Source organism: Ovis canadensis, chromosome 13 (assembly GCF_042477335.2).
Source record: "Ovis canadensis isolate MfBH-ARS-UI-01 breed Bighorn chromosome 13, ARS-UI_OviCan_v2, whole genome shotgun sequence".
Classification (NCBI taxonomy): domain Eukaryota; kingdom Metazoa; phylum Chordata; class Mammalia; order Artiodactyla; family Bovidae; genus Ovis; species Ovis canadensis.
The window spans coordinates 44151063-44173900 of record NC_091257.1 but is presented as its reverse complement, the minus strand read 5'-3'; the positions used below and the strand labels follow the sequence as shown (position 1 = coordinate 44173900).

Below are 22838 nucleotides of genomic sequence, written 5' to 3'. Positions count from 1 at the left end.
CAACCCCGCAGACCAAAGGACTTGGCCTCGTACCCAAAGGACGCTGCACCCGCAACCCAGCTCCCCGAGTCCCTCACCTTATAGACGGCCACACAAGCTGATGTGCAGCCCAGGTGAACCCCGATGGCCGCCATGAGGCGGCAGAGACGCCGACAACACTAACGGGTGGTTTCCCAGCAGCAACAGCGCCGGACCGCAGCACAGCCCCATCAGGCACCGCGGAGACTTCACGTTCCCGTCCACCCACTGCGCCCCGGCCCTCGCCGAGGCCGCCCGCGTCGCCGCCAATCAGCGTGAAGGTCCCGCCTTTTCTGTCGCGCAGTCGGCGATTAGCTATTGTGAGTCTCTCCCCGCCGGGGCAGCACCGCTTGAGTGATATTGCGCACGCGCAGGTCGAGGATGGGTAACGAAACGGCTCCTTCGTCCCACCCCTTTTTCCTGAGAGCCAATGGAAACTCACGGTTGAGTTGCGTCATTTGTCCTAGCAACTTCGGATAGATTCATTGTATCCCAGGCTCTGCGCTGCTGCGTACTGCGGGCGGTACCCGCTCGGCTGTTCTTTTCGTAGGTGGCGAGGAGTTTGAAACTGCTGGCTCAGCATGTGGTGCGGCGGCGCAGCCGCAATGGTGGCCTTTTGCGCCGGACTTTGGGTCTCTAACCCGGGGCGGGCGCAGGGCCAGGAGGCCGGGGGAATCCCGGGCGCCGACTGTGAAGGTGAGCGGTGTGAGACCTGCTTGCATGGCGATGTCACCAGGTCACAGCGCAGCTGTTGTTAGCTTTGGCGTCTCCCAGCCTTGGCTATTAATAACATTGCACTCAGGAATACGAGCCCTGGCCCTGGTTTCTGATCGCCTTCGTCCAAGCCTAGGCAAAAGTTCGAGCTGGGCCCAGTGACACCTTCAGACTGCGTTCTTGGTCTTGCTCTATTAAACCGCCGCTGTCAAAGCTGGTGCGTTTAGATTTGGACTCAATTTTGTGCACACACGTCTAGCTGCAGAGGCACGTGCTGTCCTAACCGGCAACACTTGTAGTGCACAGAAGTCTTTCAAGTTCAAATTAGTTTGTAACTCCCAAAAAGACAAAACGTGACAAACTATCTGTAATTGAGGTGAAATGGCTTAAATCAGAGGACAGAATTAACATTTGTTAGGACTTCAAAGGGAAAAGGTGCTTTACAAAGGAGTACTTTAACTGGTTAGAAAAAGGAATACAGAAGAATGAGTCCTTTGCTGTTCACAGAATCTCCTCTGTGGACTTGGAGCTAGAATGTATGGGTCTATGTCCCACTCAGCCTTCTGCTCCAACTGGCACTGTAACTGGTTCTTGAAAAATCAACGTGATAATCCTATCTCAGAGGGCTGTTAACGGGATCAAAGAAGATAATCAGCTGTGCTAGCTCCTCCCTCTCTGGGTTTTCCTTGTGGCTCAGCTGGTAAAGAATCTGCCTGCAATCAGGGAGACCTGGGTTTGATCCCTGGATTGGGAAGATCCCCTGGAGAAGGGAAAGGCTACCCACTCCAGTATTCTCGCCAGGAGAATTCCATGGACTGTATCGTCTATGGGGTCGCAGAGTCGAACACGACTGAGCTACTTTGACTTTAAGCCCCTTCCTCCTGGGCTATTGGAGCACTTACCTCGTGTTTAATTCATTGAAATAATTACCTTAGATGTATATCCTTCACTCAGCCCTAAGCCTGAAAATCTATTCTCACATAACAGAAAATGGTAACCTCACAATACATGTTGAATGAATGGGTAACTACAGACTGTACCATATAAATGAATAAGTCTTCACTATTGGAGTCCAGTTTTCTGTCGGCCCTGCAATAATTAAGCTTTTCTCCAGAAATTTAAAATACCTACATGATGTTATTATCAAACTTTAGATACAGGCAGTTACTCAGCTAAATATCATAATTTTGTTTAAAGGTCCTGTATAACTTGGTCCTACACGTATAAAGCAGAACTTATAAGGGCATAAACAATTGATTGGATTAATCATCAGCAGTTTAGTTTCCAGAGTTTCTACTTACAAACATTTCAGAAGAGCCAGAACATATGGATTAATTAAATCTGAAGCTTCTAACTTGAATTTATTGCAGCATATTGTGATTATTAACCTGCATGTCTGACTAACCTGGGTGTGTTCCCCTTGGTTAACACTGTAGAATCATAGCAAAGGAAATACTGGTTTTAGAACAAAACGAAAAAGTCTAGATCTGGGTCTGTTTCTGCTTATGAGTCTTTATCATTAGCCAATTAACTTCCCATCGTAAGATTAAAATGCTATACTATACATAATGTAGAGCAAATTTCCATTCTTATCATGACTATTTTGTGGCATGGGACACCACTGATTTCTTTTATCAATAAAAAAACTGAAAAAACATCAAAATTAATTGGCTGTATTTTTAAATTGGGAGATGTCATATTTAAAAATTCAGATTCTGACTTATCTTGAAAACCAGGTTACCAGTCAAGACTAGCCCATCTGTCTAATTCCATATAGTGGGAATTAGCTGTGGCTGCTCTTTTCAGAAAGGACAGCCCATTGGTGCTTGGATTGGCTTACCCATTCATTTTATCTGCCTGAGTCCTGAGAATATTTAAGTTTCTGATTGTTTTAGGTCATGTGAAGCTTATTGAAAAAAAAAATATTTCTGAATCTCATTTAAAGGATAGTATTATGGGACTATTAAAATTCTTTTTTACTTTGATAATTATATATTCATATTCACTTAGGGGACTAATTTTAATAAATAAAACCCTACAGCATAAGTAAAAGGAGTATGGTTATCTGGTTAAATACATGCCAGAATCCTTAAACTAATTTGTTAGTTGATTTATAGTGATATTACTGTCTTCATGCAAGCCCAAGGAATCTTTTCCATTCTTACTGTGACTTCTCTTTGCCATGGGACACCACTGACTTTTTCAGAAATTTTCTTCTCTCCCTTTTGGCCATGCCAGGTGGCATGTGGATGTTAGTTCCTCTACCAGGGATGGAACCTGCACCCCCTGCAGTGGAATGGTAGAGTCTTAACCACTGATCACCAGGGAAGTCCTTAAAATTTCTTCTCTTCATGGCTATGATACTGCTTTACCCCTGCTTTTGCTTCCTGTCTCTGTGGTCATTTGTTTGACAGTATCTGAAAGTTTCTAATTCTCTAGACATGGCTTCAGTATAAGAATTTTCCAGAATTTGCCCTCTGCTCTCTTCTCTTCTCAGTCTACACACTCTTCTGTGCAATTGGAATTGACCTACCCATAGTCTGATTAATCCCAAATGTTTATACCCACCCCATCTCCTTTCTGGAGTCCCAGATCTTGCATCCAGTTGACAACTGAACACCTCTATTTAGATATCTTCTACTTCAAACTCAACAGAGTCACAAAGCAAAGTTATTTTCTCCTCTCCTTCTCAGTCCCCCAAGTCTGTTATGCTATGACACCAGTATATAACTATTCCACTAGACTAGACTTCTCTCCCTGATCCCCTAAATGCATCAAACACTGGGGCTATTGACTCTACCTTCTGATTGACTCTGCTCCTTTCTTCTGCCCAGCTCCAATGCCTTGTTACCAACCTTCACCATTTTCAGCTGCCACAATTGCATCCTTCCTCTAGTGTGGTGATCATGTAATTCCCATACATAGTATCTTTAACTGATCTTCCAACTTCCTCCAGGGAGGTGCCGCCCTTTTGCATCTAGTACCTGTCTCATAGTGTTGAGAAATCATTTTGGCTTCCTCCATGTGTGCCTTCCTTGACAGTCAAGACCTTTTCTCTTCCCACATCATCTCCAGCAGCTACCATGGTGCATAGTTCAATTCTGTTGAACATGCATTATATAGTGCTTCAATAACAGGTTATATAGCTTTTAGTGAGTCAAAAGTGTATCATTCAAAGTGTAAGTTAGAATTCCCAACTTCCATCATCTAGGTAATACATTGACAGAGCAACAGTTGAAGTGTGGATATCATCTGAAGGTGTATTTGAGAATAGAGAAGGAGCTTTTAGGCATCACAACACAGGGTTTCTTTTGCAGGAAGAGGGGAATCAGAGGTCACCAGGAAGCTTTAAAGATGGTTTCTGCATTGATCACTACAGCAGGTATCTCCTTTGCATACTTGGTCTATTTGCTAGTTAACCTTAGCAAAATGCATGTTTTCCACATTGTATCAGTAACATTCAACACAACTGATCAGTTAGTCCCTCCCTTTTAACGCTTTCTTCACTGTCTCCTGGGACACACTCATTCTTTGTTCTCATCCTTTGGCTTCTTATTTCAGTCTCTTCTGGTTCTTTACATCTTTTCAACTCCTACACAATGGAGTTAACATCACACTGAGACCTGGGATCTCTCCCTATCCTGTGGTCTCATCCTTTAACACCATTTTGTTCAGTTCAGGCGCTCAGTCGTGTCCAACTCTTTGTGACCCCATGGACTGCAGCACTCCAGGCCTCCCTGTCCATCACCAACTCCTGAAGTTTACTCAGACTCACATCCATTGAGTCAGTGATGCCATCCAACCATCTCATCCTCTGTCGTCCCCTTCTGCTGCCTTCAATCTTTCCCAGCATCAGGGTCTTTCCAGTGACTCAGTTCTTTGCATCAGGTGGCCAAAGTATTGGAGTTTCAGTTTCAGCTTCAGCATCAGTCCTTCCAATGAATATTCAAGACTGATTTCCTTTAGGATTGACCAGTTGGGTCTCCTTGCTGTCCAAAGGACTCTCAAGAGTCTTCTCTAACACCACTGTTCAAAAGCATCAATTCTTTGGCGCTCAGCTTTCTTTATAGTTCAACTCTCACATCCATACATGCCTGCTGAAAAAACCATAGCTTTGACTAGCCAGATCTTTGTTGGCAAAGTAATGTCTCTGCATTTTAATATGCTGTCAATGTTGGTCATAACTTTTCTTCCAAGGAGCATCTTTTAATTTCATGGCTGCAGTCACCATCTGCAGTGATTTTGGAGCCCCCGAAAATAAAGTCTGTCACTGTTTCCACTGTTTGCCCATCTATTTGCCATGAAGTAATAGGACCAGATGCCATGATCTTAGTTTTCTGAATGTTGAGTTTTAAGCCAACTTTTTCACTCTCCTCTTTCACTTTCATCAAGAGGCTCTTTAGTTCTTCGCTTTCTGCCATAAGGGTGATGTCATCTGCATATCTGAGGTTATTGATATTTCTCCTGGCAATCTTGATTCCAGCTTGTGCTTCATCCAGTCAAGTGTTTCTCATGATGTACTCAGCATATAAGTTAAACAAGCAGGGTGACAATATACAGCCTTGACGTACTCCTTTCCCAATTTGGAACCAGTCTGTTGTTCCATGTCCAGTTCTAACTCTTGCTTCTTGACCTGCCTACAGATTTCTCAGGAGGCTGGTAAAGTGGTCTGGTATTCCCATCTCTTTAAGAATTGTCCAGAGTTTGTTGTAATCCACACAGTCAAAGGCTTTGGCATAGTCAATAAAGCTGAAATAGATGTTTTTCTGGAACTCTCTTGCTTTTTCGATGATCCTTTCTGTCCTTTATTGTGCCCATCTTTGCATGAAAGTTTCCCTTGGTATCTCTAATTTTCTTGAAGAGATATCTAGTCTTTCCTATTCTATTGTTTTCCTCTATTTCTTTGCACTGATCACTGAGGAAGGCTTTCTCATCTCTCCTTGCTATTCTTTGGAACTCTGCATTCAAATGGGTATACCTTTCCTCTTCTCCTTTGCCTTTCACTTCTCTTCTTTTCATAGCTATTTGTAAGGGCTTTTTGCCTTTTCAGAAAACCATTTTTCCTTTTTGCATTTCTTTTTCTTTGGAATGGTCTTGCATCACTGCCTCCTGTACAGTGTCATGAACCTCCATCCATAGTTTTTCAGGCACTCTATCAGATCTAATCCCTTGAATCTATTTGTCACTTCCACTGTACAGTCATAAGGGATTTGATTTAGGTCATACCTGAATGGTCTAGTACTTCTCCCTACTTTCTTCAATTTAAGTCTGAATTTGGCAATAAGAAGTTCATGATCTGAGCCACAGTCAGCTCCCAATCTTGTTTTTGCTGACTGTATAGAACTTCTCCATCTTTGGCTGCAAAGAATATAATCATATAACTCCAGATGTACATACCTAGCTGCTCCTTACTGTTTGCGGTGTCAAATAGTGTATTAGTGTTCTCTAGAGAAACAGACCAAGAAGATAGATAGATACATACTTACAGATAGATTTATTATAAGGAATGGCTCTCCTGATTATGGAGACTGAGATATCTAAAGTATGTATTATGGGCCAACAGGCTGGGGGCCCAGAAGAGTTGATAGTGCATAAGGCAGTCTACTGGAGAAATCCCTCATGTTTGGGAAGAGGAATCAATTTTGTTCTATTCAGGCCTTCAGCTGATTGGAAGAGGCTTATCCACATCATGGAGGGCAATCCATTTACCTAGAGTTCATGGATCTAAATGTTAATCTCATTCAAAAACACTCTCCAAGTGGATGCATGTAACATTAATGTCACAGTTGTCTAGAAGTATCTCAAACTTCGCTGAAGTATGTCTAGACTTAATTCCTGGGACTTCCCTGGTGGGTCCAGTGGCTAAGACTCTGCGTTCCCCGTGCAGGAGGCCTAGGTTTGATCCCTGGTCGGGGAACTAGATCCCACATGCTGCAACTAAGCCCCAGTGCAGTCAAATAAATAAAAATACATTTAAAAAAAGACTGAATTCCTGCTGAGCTTCCCAGTTTAGCAAATGGTAAACTCCACTCTTACAGTATCTCAAGCCAAAATCCTTGAAGTCATTCTTGACTTCTGTCTCTGCCCACACCTCTGTGACTCTCTCATGCCACATCTAATCCATTAGTAAATTCTTTTGGCTTTGCCTTCAAAATATATCCAGCATCTCATCACCTCCAAGGCTCCCACCCTGGTCCAAGATAGGCAGCTATTCTAAGAACCTCCAAACTGTTCTGCCTCCTTTCCTCTTGCCCCCCTGCAGAGTATTCTCTGAAGAACCTCCAGAGGCATAATTTAAAAGTCATGTCAGACCACTGCACTCCTCTCAAAACCTATAATGGCATCCCTTGTCAAAGCAGGATTCAGAGTCCCTACCATGGCCCCAAGGCCCTAGGTAACCTGACATGCTGCTGTTTATTTGACCTCACTTTCTACTACCTTCCCTCTTCATCACTCTACTTCCCCAGTATCGGCTCCCTGACTGTTCCTGGTGCTGCCAAGCACACACCTGCCCTATTCTTCCCTCTGCCTGGAGAGTTTCTCCCCAGCAGTCCACTTAATCTGTTTTCCCATTTCCTTAGGTTTTCTGCTCAAACACAACTTTATCTGAGAGACCTTCCCTGACCACCCCATTTAGAATAATACTATTACCCTGTCACCCTCTATCCTCCTGACCAAGTTGATGTTCTTTCATAGCCACAGAGATTTTTATTTATTCACTAGCATGTAATCCTTGAGAGTAGGAACTTTGTTTTTCCAACAGCCTGTAGAATACTGTCAGGCACTTACTAATTGCTCAATAAATGTTTGTTAAAACCACAACATGGCTATTATATTTAGTGTTCTGTTTTTATTAACTAGCATAAAAATCATGTTCTAAAAATGGACATTTCCAGTCCTTCAGCTGAAAACAACTAAAAACACTGGATAAAATGAAAAATATGAAGTGTAAGTTAGGAAGGCCTTGTTGTTTGTGGTTTAGTTGCCAAGTCGCGTCTGACTGTTTTGCAACCCCATGGACTGTAGCCTGGTAGGCTCCTCTGACCATGGTATTTCCCAGGCGAGAATACTGGAATGGATTGCCCTGTCCTTCTCCAGAAGATCTTCCCTACCCGGGGATGGAACCTATGTCTCCTGCATTGACAGGTGAGCTCTTTACCACTAAGCCACCAGGGAAGCCCAGGAAGGCATACTCAGAGGCCAAAAACGATGTGAAAATGGGAACCAAAGGAGGTAAAGGGACCCCTGAGGCTGGGACTTTTCTTGAGAGTATTTGCCACCCAGGTGATTGGAAGTTAGATTTTTCATGGCTATAAAATAAAAAGAATGAATACAATAAAAAAGAAGGATAAAGATATAGTCCAGAACCTTCTCAAGTTAGGCACATAATACCTGGATCCTCCTCCAATTAGTTTGAAACCCTAGAGAGCTAGACCTTCATTATAAAAGGTGACCTGGAAATAACCACAACTCTACCACCATCTCTAGAGACTAAAGGGAATTGTAGTACTTGAAGTTTTTTACTGAATAAAAGGGAAAACAAAAAATACCTCCTAATCAGTCAGAGTCACAAGCTGCCACACATGTGCATTGAAGTCCAAATGTACACAGCCAACCTGGGTGATCCAAAGCATCTCAAACTGAGAATTTAGTTTAAAGGGGTTTCAAGTAGGTATGAGCAAATGTTAATCTCACTGATAGGAATCTACCTTCAACCCAGTCCCACAAAATTCTAATAATTCCAACAAAGTTCTCAGAAAGAAAGCTCACGATTGGAAAAGTCACAAACACATGGGAAGAAGAGCATCCTCAGTGGCAGCCAGTTGAGACAAGAGACAGAGGCAGCATACCTGGAAAGGCTTCAGGGATTAGAATTATCAGGCACAGAATATAAAATATGTTTATTATATGTAAAGAAATGAAGGGATTGAAAGGGCAGGAGACTATTAAAAATATTTCCAACATATGTGGAAAAGAACCAAATAAGCATGCACAAACAGAAATTAGTAGGATTAGGACTTCCCTGGTGGTTCAGTTTTGGAGAGTCCACTTGCCAAAGCAGGGGACATGGGTTTGATCCCCTGGTTTGGAAAGATTCCACTTGCCTCAGAGCAACTGAGCCCGTGTGCCACAACTACTAAGCCCACGAGTGCGACTACTGAGGCCTGGGTGCCTAGAGCCCATGCTCTGCAATAAGAGAAGCCACTGCAATGAGAAGCCTGTGCACTGAAACTAGAGAACACCCACTCGCAGCAGCGAAGACCCGGCTCAGCCAGACAAATACAAATAGATTAAGAAATAAGTGGGATTAATAGTGGGTTAGACAGAGCTGAGAAAAAGACTTAGAGAGTTGAAGACTGAAAAAACTGTCAAGAAGGAATCACTGAGTGATTCCGAGAATAAAAATACAAAACAGAGATAAAGGTACAATGTGGATCAAGAGAAAAATTTCCACGTATGTTAATTGGACTTCCAGAAGGAGAAGAGAGAGGTATGGATGGAGCAAAAGAGATGGTAACTCATTTTTCCAAACTGATGAAAATCACCCATCCACAGATTTTGAAGTCCAGCATATTCCAAACAGTATAAATAAAAATAACTCCACATCTAACCACATAAGAAGGAAACCGAAAAACACAAAAGGAAATCTTAAGCACAGAAAAAGACTGATAAAACTTCAAAGGAGTGGCAATTAGACTGTCAGATGATTCAACGTTGAAAGGCCTGAAGTCACAGCCAATAAATATTAAATAGTAAAGCCAGGATTTGGACCCAGAAAGTTTGGCTTCAGAGCCCAAGCACTGAGTCACTTCTAAATTGCCTCTGAGTATGGAGTTGGGAACTAATTTATTTAAGGCAACAGTAAAAATAAAATTGGAATGACGAAGTTTAGCCTACATTTATTCAAGAACTTCTGGTTATTCTTAAAGTCTCAACGCATTATAACATGTATCTTATTCCTAGGTAGCAATCCCCCCTGGTCCTGACACCAGCAAGACTAATCCGGTGTCTTTTTTACCATCCAAAATAAAGTGGAGCAGATAATGTGGGACCAACTTCAGTTCTAGAAGGTGTGGATGGAACTGCTGGAAACAATGTTTCTAGTTTATAGGTAGTTTAATAATTTCACTAACCTGATTTTAAACTTTATCTTAAAAAAAGTTGTAGCTCTTTTCCTGCAGGTGGCATTATTATATTTTTTAAGTACTAAGTTGTAAATACTCAAGTTAGGAGACAAATACTGTTGCTGTTGTTCAATTGCTAAGTGGTGTCCGACTTTTTTCGAACCCATGAACTGCAGCATGCGGGCTTCCCTGTCCTTACAAAGATTTTAAGGCTACATAAAAATATCCAACCAAACGCTTTTTACAGGAGATGGGTTTAGGCAAAAGAACTAAATCTTTCTTTTCTACAGAAAAACCTATAATAAATATTTAAAACTAAAAATAGGAGAGACTTGGAAACAAGTATAAAATTTATTTTAGAGTGATTTTCTTAAAGAGGAGTGGAGAAATGGGATGGTGTTTGTTGTTGGGGAGGGGTATTGAGGGAGATTTTGTTGCTTTTAAGATGTGAGAATTAACAGCATGTTCATGGGAACAATACAGGAGAGAGGGCAGAGGTGCAGGAGCAGGGAGCTGATAGGATCTACTTAGCAGGTGGAAGAGTTGTCACACTTCATTCATAGAATTAAAGTAGACTCTGTTGTGTAGTAGAGGCGGTGACAGAGGCAAATGAGAGTTCTCTTCTGTTGCTTTTTTTTTGCCCCTCGAAGAAATGGGAAGCAGGATCAACCATGATGATGGGGTGGAGGTGTTAGGCAAGGCTTGCTAGAGAGCTGCTGTGTAGTCATCCTTTTGGGAGTGGGATAGAGTGTGGGTGAGGTCCAAGCAGTGGGATTGTTGGAAGCACTGGGGGCTCATTGAAATCAGCAGTCATGAATTAACAGCGAGACCAGTGAGCCTGGTGGTGCAGTTTCCTCCTGCCATGTTAAGTGAGTGTAGGTGTCAAGTGGGTGGAAAGAGGTTTCAACCAGCGTTAAGATTTTGCTGGGTGAGTCCAACAAAGGAGAGCGATACAAGGGAGTTGAATTTGTGTGAAAAGGAGTGATTATAATGTTGAACCACAGAATGTAAGCTGGGTAAAGAAGCATGGTAGAGAGGTAGCAGAATCAATGTGACCTGGCGGGGTCAGAGAATCGTTAGTGCTGGGATGTTAGAGGATGTGAGCTGGGAAGATGGGAGGTGAAGATTGGACAACGAAATGTTTCCACTGAGAATACAGAGAAGTTACAGTCACTGGTAATGACTGGACCTAAGGGTATGACCACAGCAAAAATGTGTTTGGAATATTAATCCTTTGTCAGTTATATAAGTTGTAAAGACCTTCCTCCAGTTTGTGGCTTGTCTTATCATTTGCTTATGATTTATTTTGCATTTACAAAAGTGGTTAATTTTGATGTAATTAAATATACAGTCTCTGGTTTGGTATCTTCTTTAAGAAATTCTTCCTTATCCTAAAAAAGATGCTTTCCTCTAAAACGTGTTATGTGGCTTTTCTCTTATGTCTTTATTCTCCTGGGATTCACATTTGTGTAGTTTCTGATAAGGATCTAAGTTGAACTTTTCCCAAGGTACATGGTCCGAGTATCATTTACTGACTTGTGCATTTTTTCCCCCACTGATTTTTAACATTGCTTCCATCCTATACCAAGCTCCTCTAGATTTCTGAATTTGTTTCTAGTCTCACTTTTGTTCCAGCAGCTTTTTTTTTCTGCGCCAGTCCCACCATGTTTTAAATGATATAGCTTTAGAATGTCTTGATATCAGTAAGATCTGCTCCCCAAGTTCCTTCTTCAGAAATTTCTTGGCTTTCATTTGCTCTTGTTTTTTCATATGTATTTTTGGATCAGTTCGTCAAATCTGATTTGACAAAACTTTTGGAATTTTTAATGAGCCCTGATGGCTCAACAATAAAGCATCTGCCTGCAATGCAAGAGACGCAGGAGACATGGGTTTGATGGCTGGGTTGGGAAGATCCCTTAGAGAAGGTAATGGCAACCGACTCCAGTATTCTTGCCTGGGAAATCCCATGGAAAGAGGAGCCTGGTGGGCTACAGCTCATAGGGTTGCAAAGAGTTGGACACGACTAAGTGACTAAATAACAACCATAGAATTTGCTGCTCTTCCTTATGATATTCCCCTAGAATTCTCTTTCTAATATTAGGGCTGCTTCGTTCCATCATAAGCTCTGGTCTCCATCTCCCTCTCAGCTTGCTTGGACCACACACCTGCCCCTTTGAGCCAGCAACATGGGAAAGCAGCTCCTCCTGTTGCACAGTAACCTAGTGGATGAGGCTGTGCACCAGAGTGAGACCTCCTGGGATCCACCATTTACTGGGCAAGTTCACTGGCCTCTCTCTGACTCAGCCTCTTCATCTGCAAAATAGGGGTAGAAATGTATCTACATCAGAGCTCAGTTCTGAGACTGGAATGAGTTCATCCACACAAAGTACTCAGAATGGTGCCAACAGCCAGTAACTAGGGTTGTTCTTATTGCCTGTGCCTCTTCTGATCATCATCTCTTCATTGACTTTGGACCCTGGGACTGAATATGATTGTTTAGATAGGGGTTCAAACTGGAACAAAGACACAGAGGCCTACTACCAAGGAGCTTCATTCAAGACACATACTCTGGTTCTTCTCTGTGCTTTACCAAAGCTGTCCCTAGCATCATGTCCCAGAGGAGGCTGGCTATATGTTCCTATAGGGTTAGTGACATTCTCATATTAGGTGGGAAATTCTCATATTTGAGAGTGGAACTTGGTTTCACAGACTGGATTGATCCAACAAACTTATGTTATTCAAGGCCCAATACTAAGCGAATAGGTACAGACCCCAAACCATTCTTACTTATAATATGAATTTGTTGTCACGATGCGTTGAATCATACTTTTTTATTTGGTGGGAGGGACATGTACATAGGTGTGGTAGTGGTGACACTGTACATAAATACACAAATACATAATTTCTTTGTTCCTTATAGTATGTCAAGAATTCTTGAGTCGATTCTACAACTCCTTGATAGCCAGAGGAGTCAACTTTTCCCTGGACACCATAGAAAAGGAATTAATCAACTTTTGCTTGGATGTCAAAGGAAAAGAAAACCGCCTGGTATGGTAAATTTTCACCTTTCATTTCCCTCCTGTTCTGGGAGAAAACTGCTGTTTCATTTCTTATCTTGAGTTTAATGTTCTCCTGTTTGGATGCTTGCCCCAAGCATGTTCCCTGTAGAAGGCCAGCAAAAATTGATCTTTCAGGAAAATGGAGTCAATGTATTTTCACCTACAATATGTCTGGTTTCATCTGGCTTTTTGGAAAACACATAGGCAACCAATTCCATGATTTCTTAAATGAAATTATTTACTATACAATTGAATTCCTAATGAGAATTTATTTAGTGTCCTGAGTTAAGTGTGGGTAGACTTTACATTTCTAGTGAAAACAATTAGTGAAACCTATCAAAATATTTTTACATCATTATTTATGCATAATTAATGAAGTATTTTTATTATCTTGAAATGGTGTTTCCTGGGTAAACACAAATGACTTGTTCCAATATACTGTCTTTATAGCACTAAAGACAATCTTGGGCCAATTTGCTTTGCCTAAAATTGTTGTATTGAATTTGTCAGTTAAATTTGCCTTGTTAACTGCTTACCACTGACACACTATAAAAATCTCAGCATTTGTCTGCACCATTAAGGTTTATATTTTTAAATGTAAAATGTTTTTCAGGTAGCTTGAAAGGCAGTACAACAGGATGGAACAGGGCATGGACCCCAGAGCCAGAAAGCTAGATTTTTGAACTGATTTAGTCTCTTCTACTTGCCGGTTGGGTGACCTCCAGTTGGCTTGGGTGTGAAATAGGGGAAGTTCTAGTACTAATGTCACAGCCTTGGTATGAGAAATAAATACATCAATACCTTTAAAGCCCTGAGAGCAGCATCTGATACAGACAAAACATTTAGCAACTGTTATCTCTCATCATTGGTCTTTAAGTTTAATGTGAATTTCAGGGCTCTTCAAATTAGGCTGATCATGGGAATGGAGTCATTGTTTTCTCACGTCTTAGTGAGTAGGGGTTAAATTTAAGACCTGGCCCGGGAAAACTAGGTTAACCTCTTTCTCACTTCTGGAAATTATACTGCTTGCTTTTTCCAGTGTCTGGGACCCTAAATTCTCTTTGTTCCCCTTCAGTGCTACTATCTAGGAGCAACAAAAGATGCCGCTACTAAGATCCTAAGTGAGGTCACTCGCCCAATGAGTGTGCACATGCCTGCAGTGAAGATTTGTGAGAAGCTGAAGAAGATGGACAGTCAGATCTGTGAGCTGAAATATGGTATAATGGAGTTTAATATCCCCCCCCCCCCCCAATGTCCAATGTATTGCCAGTTCCCTAAGCATGGGGCCAGGTTTCTAAACAGTGTTAGAAGGAAAGGAATTCTACACTTGCTAATAGGATGCTGGGCTACTGGATGGTATCCTGTGTTGTCTGAGCTTCTTTCAGGAAAGAAAAATGAATTCTGGCACAATCAGCATTAGGTGAAACTGCCCACCCAAATGGCAAAATTTAAACTCTTAAATCACCAAGACATTTTCAACTACATATGTCAAGGAAAAGCTCAAAATATCAAGGGAGGGGCTTCTCTGGCGGTCCAATGGTTAAAACTCTGCCCTTTCAATGCAGGGGGCATGGGTTGAATCCCTGATCAGGAAACTAAGATCCCACATGCCATGTGGTATGGCCAATTAAAAAAAAAAAATTCAAGGGAGCAGCTATTCATGGTGAATTAGCTCTTGGTAACCTATTAAGCCCTGGAGAAGGAAATGGCAACCCACTCCAGTACTCTTGCCCAGAAAATTCTATGGATGGAGGAACCTGGTGGGCTACAGTCCATGGGGTCACAAAGAGTCAGACACGACTGAGCGACTTTACGAACCTATCAAGACCAAAGGTGCATCTACTCAAAGGTAATGTAAGGACCCTGAACTTTTAAATGGGGCTCTAACATTCTTCCTAAGTCTATCACTCTGCCAGGTTTAACTTTTAGGAAATAGGTTAATCACATTAAATCAGATTTTGGCTGATGAAATAGACTTATCAAGAGTGCCGAAAATAAACAGCCAGAAAAGGAAGATGTCCTATTTAAAACGTTATCCTTGGCCTTATAAATTTTACATACATATATCTATTCTCATACAGATAATTTGTATCTGGGCCAGCCTTTGGGGTAGATGGATAGGACTTATAGAAGGCTGGGGAATTCCGCCTTTAGCCCATCCTTTAACCCCTCCAGTTCCACCAGGAGAAGTCCATTTCTTTTGTTTATGTCATTGTTTTCACATTACATATGTGGCGTAGTATTTTAAACTACCTAAGTAATTAGTACCCAACTCTGAATCATTAATACTTTAGTCTTATTTTCCAACATAGCTGTGTAATATGCCTGTGCGCCATAGCTACACATCTGGCTTTAAAAAGGTTTAATGTCTGGAAGATATCAAAGACAACCTGTTTCTCAGCTGGGCAAGGGCAAGCCCTAACTTCCAGGGTGGTGATGATGGACTAGCATCTTTTTCTTAGCTTCCAAGTAATGAAGTAGAAGGAGGAATCACTGAGTCCGTAGGAAAATCAGTCCCCAAAGGGACAAAACTGTACTGATTCTTTTGTTTAGCACATTTCTTTGGAATAATTTCTGCTATGAGCAAGGTATCTTACTGGGCTCCTTGAATAATAGAAAAATTCATCAGATAGTATTGAGAAGGAATGAATACTTAACTAATGTTTCAGCAATGCTGGCCACTAGAGGCCCCTGGGGAGCCATGGACTGGATTTACTTTTGGTATCAACCTTTCCCCTGTAGCTTTAGGGTGCCATAGAGAATTTTCTTTTTAAATTGATATCAAATGATAAGTTCTCCAGAATAACCTGAAGAAACTACCAGCACCTAAAAGAAAGTAATTTTCTCCTTCCACTATTTATCTTGAATAGACCACTAGCTCTAAATTTTTCCCAGCTTCCTTTTGGTGAAAAAGTTGATATTGAACAAGGGCCTTTGAGCTGTGGAGTACTAAAATCTGGGCTATAAAAGGTTCTCTTAAAAGGTATTATTCTGTCATATCAACCATGAAATTAAAAAACAAGGTAAGTGTAGATTTGGAATATGTTTTCAATCAGGAAGGTGTTATTTGGTTTTGAACCTGAGAGGATGTTTCTGCTTTCTCTGTTTTTTAAAAGAATAGGAATCATTATTAAAAATTGTAAAGATTCTTGAATTTATGGTTACCAGTGGAGGAAGGGTGGTGGAAAAAGATAGTTAGGGAGGTTGTTATTGAGATTTACACACTGCTATATTTAAAATGGATAACCAACAGGGACCCACTGTATAGCACAGGGAACTCTGCTCAATGTCATGTGGCAGCCTGGATGGGAGGGGAATTTGGGGAGAAATGAATACATGTATATGTATGGCAGAGTCCCTCTCCTATGCACCTGACACTATCACAATATTGTTAATTGGCTACACACCAATTAAAATAAAAAGTTTAAATTCAAAATACACACACACACACGAATGGAAGAATTTTCTGCAGCACAGAGTGTAATGACCCTCCAAATAAAAAAGGCTCTATATACAATTTTGATTTATTTCCAGCTTTACTGAGATATAATTAACATATAAAAGTGTGTAAGTTTAAGGTATAAAATATGTTGATTTGATAAACTTATATAGTGTAATATGCTTACCATGTTAGCTAATATCTCCACCATTATCATGTAATTACCAATTGTGATGGTTAGCAAACAGCTCCATTATATCATCTAATTACCCTTCCTTTTTGTGATGAGACTATTTAAGCTCTACTCTGTTAGCAACTTTCAAATATACAATACAGCATTATTAACTGTCTTCACCATTTTGTTCTTTCTCAGGACTGCTTTGACTATTCGGGGTCCTTCGTGATTCCATACAAATTTTAGGACTTTTTTTTTTTTCTATCTCTGCAAAAGTGCCACTGGCATTTTAGTAGGGATTACATTGGTTTTATAGATAGTTTTGGATAGTATAGACATTTAGTTAAAAAAAAACTTCATGTTATTGATTTTGGGCTGTGCTGTGGGTCTTGCTGCTTTATTCGGACTTTTCTCTAGTTGTAGTGTGCAGGCTTCCCATTGCGGTGGCTTTTCTTGTTGCAGAGGGCTTCCCAGGTGGCGCAGTGGTAAAGAATCCAACTGCCAATGAAGGAGACGCAGGAAACCTGGTTCAGTCCCTGGGTGGGGAAGATCTCCTGGAGTAAGAAATGGCAACCCACTCCAGTATTCTTGCCTGGCAAATCCCGTGGACAGAGGAGCTTGGTGGGCTAGCCTATGGGGTCACAAAGGGTCAGACATGATTAAGCACGCCATACTCAAATGCTGAGCGCCTCCTGTTGCAGAACACAGGCTCCAGGCATGTGGACTTCAGTAATCGCAGTGCACAGGCTTGGTAGTTGCACTTGTGCTCTGGAGCAGAGGCTGAATGGTTGAGGCCCATGGGCTCAGCTGTTCTGTGGCCTGTGGAGTCTTCCTGGATTGAAACTGTGTCCCCTGCATTGGCAGGTGGATTCTTATCCATTGTACCACCAGGGAAGTCCAGTATGGACATTCTGAATTCTTCCAAACCATAAATATGGGATCTCTTTCCATTTGTTCGTGTATTCTTCAATTTCTATCATCCAAGTCTTGTCATTTTCTGTGTACAGATCTTTGACCGCCTTGATTAAGTTTTTTTTCCTAAGTCTAAAATTCAACTTTTAAATTAGGATACACTTATTGGAAAATTTTGATAAGTCACTTGACAGCTATGTTAGGTTATTAAAAGGCTTTTAAATGCCATGTTCTTTCATGTAGGTGTAAAAAGAAGTGCTTCAGAAGATGTCAAACCAAAAAAGTTCTAGGATGCCACTAATTTTTAAAAAATATTTTAGCTACACCATGCAGCATGTGGGATCTTAGTTCCCTGACCCAGGATCAAATCTATGCCTCTTGCAGTGATTAAGATTTTCCTTTCCAATGCAGAGGGTACAAGTTCAATCCTTGGTTGGGGAGCTAAGTGTGTAGTCTCAACCACTGGACAGCCAGAGAAGTCCCAGAACTAATAGTTGAATAAGTCAACTGAAGTGCTGTAGCTATAAGCAAGCATCCACCTAGTGGCTGGGGAGGTGGGGAGGGACACTTTGTTTTGAAAGAGAAAAACTGCCCCTTTCTGATACAGAAATCATAGTCATGAGTATATTATAGATGAGCTTAATTGTTTTTTTCTATTGTTGGGCTTGGCAATAGAGCAGTAGCTGAGTTCTCTGAAGATAATCTGTAAATAGGGAAACAGTAGTCTTGCTAGAGGAGTTAGATGCTGGTGACAGATACTATTGGCAAGAATGTTAGGAACCAGATTGGCTGGTACAGAAGCACCAGCATTAGAGAAGTTGGTATACCCCAAAGGACTATAAATCAACTCTGTGTGGCTTGGTGATCTCAGTAGGGGAGGGGAAATCAGGTGAGTTTAAGCTGAGATCCAGAATAGCTAAGGATTGGTGAGAATGCTCCTAATTTCATTCATGTGTTTGTGTTTCTTTAAATTTGTATTTTAAAACTAGCTTAAATTCTTTATATTGTATTTATATTCTTTAAATTTATATTTTAAAATTGTATTTAGATTCTTTAAATTTGTATAAAAACTAATTTGTATTAGTGCTTTGTGATTTATATGCTCACCCGTTTTACCTCAGACATATCTTTCTATAAAAACTGAACCATGGGATTTCCCTGGCAGCCTAGTGATTAAGATTTCACTTTCCAATGCAGAGGGTACAAGTTCAGTCCTTGGTTGGGGAGCTAAGATACCATATGCTTCACAGCCAAAAAAAAAAAAAAACATGAAACAAGCAATATTTTAACAAATTCAATAATGACTTTAAAAATGGTCCACATTTAAAAAAAAAAAAACTAAAAGAGAAAGTGAACCATACTTTCTAGTAAATTACAATCCATGCTTTCAGTTGGCCACACACAAGGCCATCCCAAGGCACCAGCCTCTTGATTCCCTTCTTTTTGCCTTAAAAGTAGCAATTAGGATGTGGTGCTATTCGTTTTAGGAACACTGCATAGGTCCCCATTTTGCAACAAGTATGATTCCATGGAGAGGAAATCTGATAGATCATGAGTTATCCTAAAATAGCTTTATATATGATACATTTTTCTTAGGTATGTCTTGGTTTCCATAGACCTTGGAATTCTTCCCCACTTTGGATCACAGGTAGACAATACCAAGATAAGTAACACCATTTGCTTTTCTTAGTTTTTTTTTTTTTTTAATGTATCCCTTTCCTTTTTGTCATGAAGAAAAGAAACTGGACTTGGCATCAGTGGACCTGTCCAAGTTGAGAGTAGCAGAGCTGAAGCAGATACTGCATGGCTGGGGAGAAGAGTGCCGGGCCTGTGCAGAAAAAACCGACTACGTGAATCTCATCAAAGAACTGGCACCCAAGTATGCAGCGACGCACCCCCAAACAGAGCTCTGATTCCTGGAAGCCAGCCCACCATTGGCTGTAATTAGAGACAAAATGCCTCTCTAGGATATGGATGCATTGGTTGAGAGGAACCAGGAATTTCAATATATGTGGTCTCAGACTTTTTGTTTGGATATGACACTTAAGAATTGGTTACCTGAGTTTATAAGTAGAACTGTTAGTATTAGTGGTTTCTTAAATCTGCAGTGTACCAAAACCTACAAGTGCCTTTCTCATAATTTTCTTATATGTCAATTACCACTGCCTATCTCTTTAAACTGGGAAAAGGGAACCACTGAAAAATCAGTGGAGTAAATTGATTCTAAGTAGGAAGAGAGTACTCAGAAGCTTTCTGTATGCTGCTGCTGCTGCTGCTAAGTTGCTTCAGTTGTGTCCGACTCTGTGCGACCCTATAGATGGCAGTCGACTAGGCTCCTCTGTCCCTGGGATTCTCCAGGCAAGAACACTGGAGTGGGTTGCCATTTCCTTCTCCGATGTACGAAAGTGGAAGGTGAAAGTGAAGTCGCTCAGTCGCGTCCGACTCTTGGTGACCCCATGGACTATACAGTCCTGAAATTTTCCAGGTCCCCCCCCGCCTTTTTTTTCAGTATTACACATATAAGCAATATTATATGACATTTATATATTGCTTATATGTGGATTATAAAAAAAGGGGCACAAATGAACTTATCTACAAAACAGAGTCACAGATGTAGAAAACAGTCTTATGGTTAGTTACTAAGGGTGGGGGGATGAAGAAGGGATAAACTGGGAGATTAGAATTGATACACACTCCTATATATAAAATAGGTAACTAAGAAGAGCATGCTGTGTAGCACAGGGAACTCTACTCAATTACTCTATAATGGGCTATATGAGAAAAGAATTTTTTAAAAAGTGGATGTATGTATGTGTATAACTAATTGACTTTGCTGTAATACCTGAAACTAACACAACATTGCAAAGCAACCATACTCCAATAAAAAAAAAAATGTTGGATTAGGACAAAAGAAAAGATGTTTAGCTTACCTAATTCCCAACTTCAACTCAAATGATGACCTGGTGAAATCAGAAGTTTTTTAAAAAATAAACTTTGTATTTAGCTGTAAATTACTTTACCATCTGGGGCTTCCCAGGTGACTCAGTGATAAAGAATCCACCTGCCAATACAGGAGACACAGAAGACACAGGTTTGATCCTCGGGTTGGGAAGATCCCCTGAAGTAGGAGATGGCAAACCACTCTAGTAGTCTTGCCTGGAGAATCCCATGGACAGTATTCTTGCTTGGAGAACCCCATGGACAGAGGAGCCTGGAGGGCTATAGTCCATGGGGTCGCAAAGAGTTGAACATGACACACACACACACATACATCTACACTCACACTGTTAATTGAGCTAAGCTCAAGGTCATTTGCCTTTCTTCCTATCACATATTAGAAAAACTTATTTATTTTGGCTGTGCTGGGTCTTCACTGAGGTGTGCAAGCTCTCTAGTTGTAGCATGCAGGCTTAGTTGCCCAGAGGCATGCAGGATCTTAGTTCCCTGACCAGGGATCAATCCCTTGTCCCCTGCATTCGAACATGGATTCTTAACTACTGGACCACCCGGAAAGTCTCTAGACAAGCTTTTGATAGAGGATAGAAGCTTATTAAGACCAGCTACAGGCAACATGGAGCTTTATGGGTCTTAGTGCTATTTTATCAGATTTAAATTGTAAAATCATCTTTGGTTCCATTTTCTGGTCACATAAGAATATAGTACCCATTGTAGATGCAGCTGGCTCTGTGTGGCAGGTGGAAGAGGGAAACGACTGCAGGGCAGTTAAATGGAATGTTCTGGGGTATGGAAATGTCCTATATCTTGATAAGGGTGATGGTTACATGGGTGAAGATGACTGTCCAGTTCATCCAGCAGTATAATTAAGATGTGGGCATTTTATTGTATGTAAATTACACCTAAAAATACTGCTATAGAAAAATTATTTGATGTCCTGGCTATTATAAACAGTGCTGCGATGAACATTGGGGTACATGTGTCTCTTTCAATTCTGGTTTCCTCGGTGTGTATGCCCAGAAGTGGGATTGCTGGGTCATAAGGTAGTTCTATTTGCAATTTTTTAAGGAATCTCCACACTGTTCTCCATAGTGGCTGTACTAGTTTGCATTCCCACCAACAGTGTAGGAGGGTTCCCTTTTCTCCACACCCTCTCCAGCATTTATTGCTTGCAGATTTTTGGATTGCAGCCATTCTGACTGGTGTGAAGTGGTACCTCATTGTGGTTTTGATTTGCATTTCTCTAATAATGAGTGATGTTGAGCATCTTTTCATGTGTTTGTTAGCCATCTGTATGTCTTCTTTGGAGAAATGTCTATTTAGTTCTTTGGCCCATTTTTTGATAGGGTCGTTTATTTTTCTGGAGTTGAGCTGCAGAAGTTGCTTGTATATTTTTGAGATTAGTTGTTTGTCAGTTGCTTCATTAGCTATTATTTTCTCCCATTCAGAAGGCTGTCTTTTCACCTTGCTTATATTTTCCTTTGTTGTGCAGAAGCTTTTAATTTTAATTAGATCCCATTTGTTTATTTTTGCTTTTATTTCCAGCATTCTGGAAGGTGGATCATAGAGGATCCTGCTGTGATTTATGTCTGAGAGTGTTTTGCCTATGTTCTCCTCTAGGAGTTTTATAGTTTCTGATCTTACATTTAGATCTTTAATCCATTTTGAGTTTATTTTTGTGTGCGGTGTTAGAAAGTGATCTAGTTTCATTCTTTTACAAGTGGTTGACCAGTTTTCCCAGCACCACTTGTTAAAGAGATTGTCTTTACTCCATTGTATATTCTTGCCTCCTTTGTCAAAGATAAGGTGTCCATATGTGTGTGGATTTATCTCTGGGCTTTCTATTTTGTTCCATTGATCTATATGTCTGTCATCGCAGCACTGTTTATAATAGCCAGGACATGGAAACAACCTAGATGTCCATCAGCAGATGAATGGATAAGAAAGCTGTGGTACATATACACAATGGAGTATTACTCAGCGGTTAAAAAGAATTCATTTGAATCAATTCTGATGAGATGGATGAAACTGGAGCCGATTATACAGAGTGAAGTAAGCCAGAAAGAAAAACACCAATACAGTATACTAACACATATATATGGAATTTAGGAAGATGGCAATGACGACCCTGTATGCAAGACAGGGAAAGAGACACAGATGTGTATAACGGACTTTTGGACTCAGAGGGAGAGGGAGAGGGTCGGATGATTTGGGAGAATGACATTCTAACATGTATACTATCATGTGAATTGAATCGCCAGTCTATGTCAGACGCAGGATGCAGCATGCTTGGGGCTGGTGCATGGGGATGACCCAGAAAGATGTTCTGGGGAGGGAGGTGGGAGGGGGGTTCATGTTTGGGAATGCATGTAAGAATTAAAGATTTTAAAATGTAAAAAATAAAAAACTAAAACTAAAAAAAAAAAAAAAGAAAAGAAAAA

At 40.9% G+C, this 22838-nt stretch overlaps 2 protein-coding genes across 17 annotated transcripts in view; one reads left to right on the top strand and one right to left on the bottom strand.

Annotated features, from left to right (window-relative positions):
* LOC138417425 (heat shock 70 kDa protein 14) overlaps positions 1-596 on the bottom strand; it is a 26286-nt gene extending 25690 nt beyond the window's left edge. For 4 of the 16 annotated variants that reach the window (XR_011248123.1, XM_069547534.1, XM_069547532.1 and 1 more), the window contains exon 1: positions 78-534. Coding sequence is in view for 2 of the 16 variants with exons in the window: in XM_069547541.1 (XP_069403642.1) it covers positions 78-134 (57 nt within the window). In the remaining 14 variants the exon portion in view is untranslated. Of the gene's footprint in view, positions 1-77 lie in introns of all 16 variants that reach the window. The other 12 variants (XR_011248124.1, XM_069547533.1, XM_069547529.1 and 9 more) reach the window with 7 other exon arrangements.
* Positions 470-22838, top strand: CDNF (cerebral dopamine neurotrophic factor). Its single transcript, XM_069547548.1, has 4 exons — positions 470-714; positions 12778-12905; positions 13992-14133; positions 19177-22838. Exons 1-4 carry the CDS (start codon positions 600-602, stop codon positions 19353-19355), a joined length of 564 nt encoding a protein of 187 aa, XP_069403649.1. The 5' UTR covers positions 470-599; the 3' UTR covers positions 19356-22838.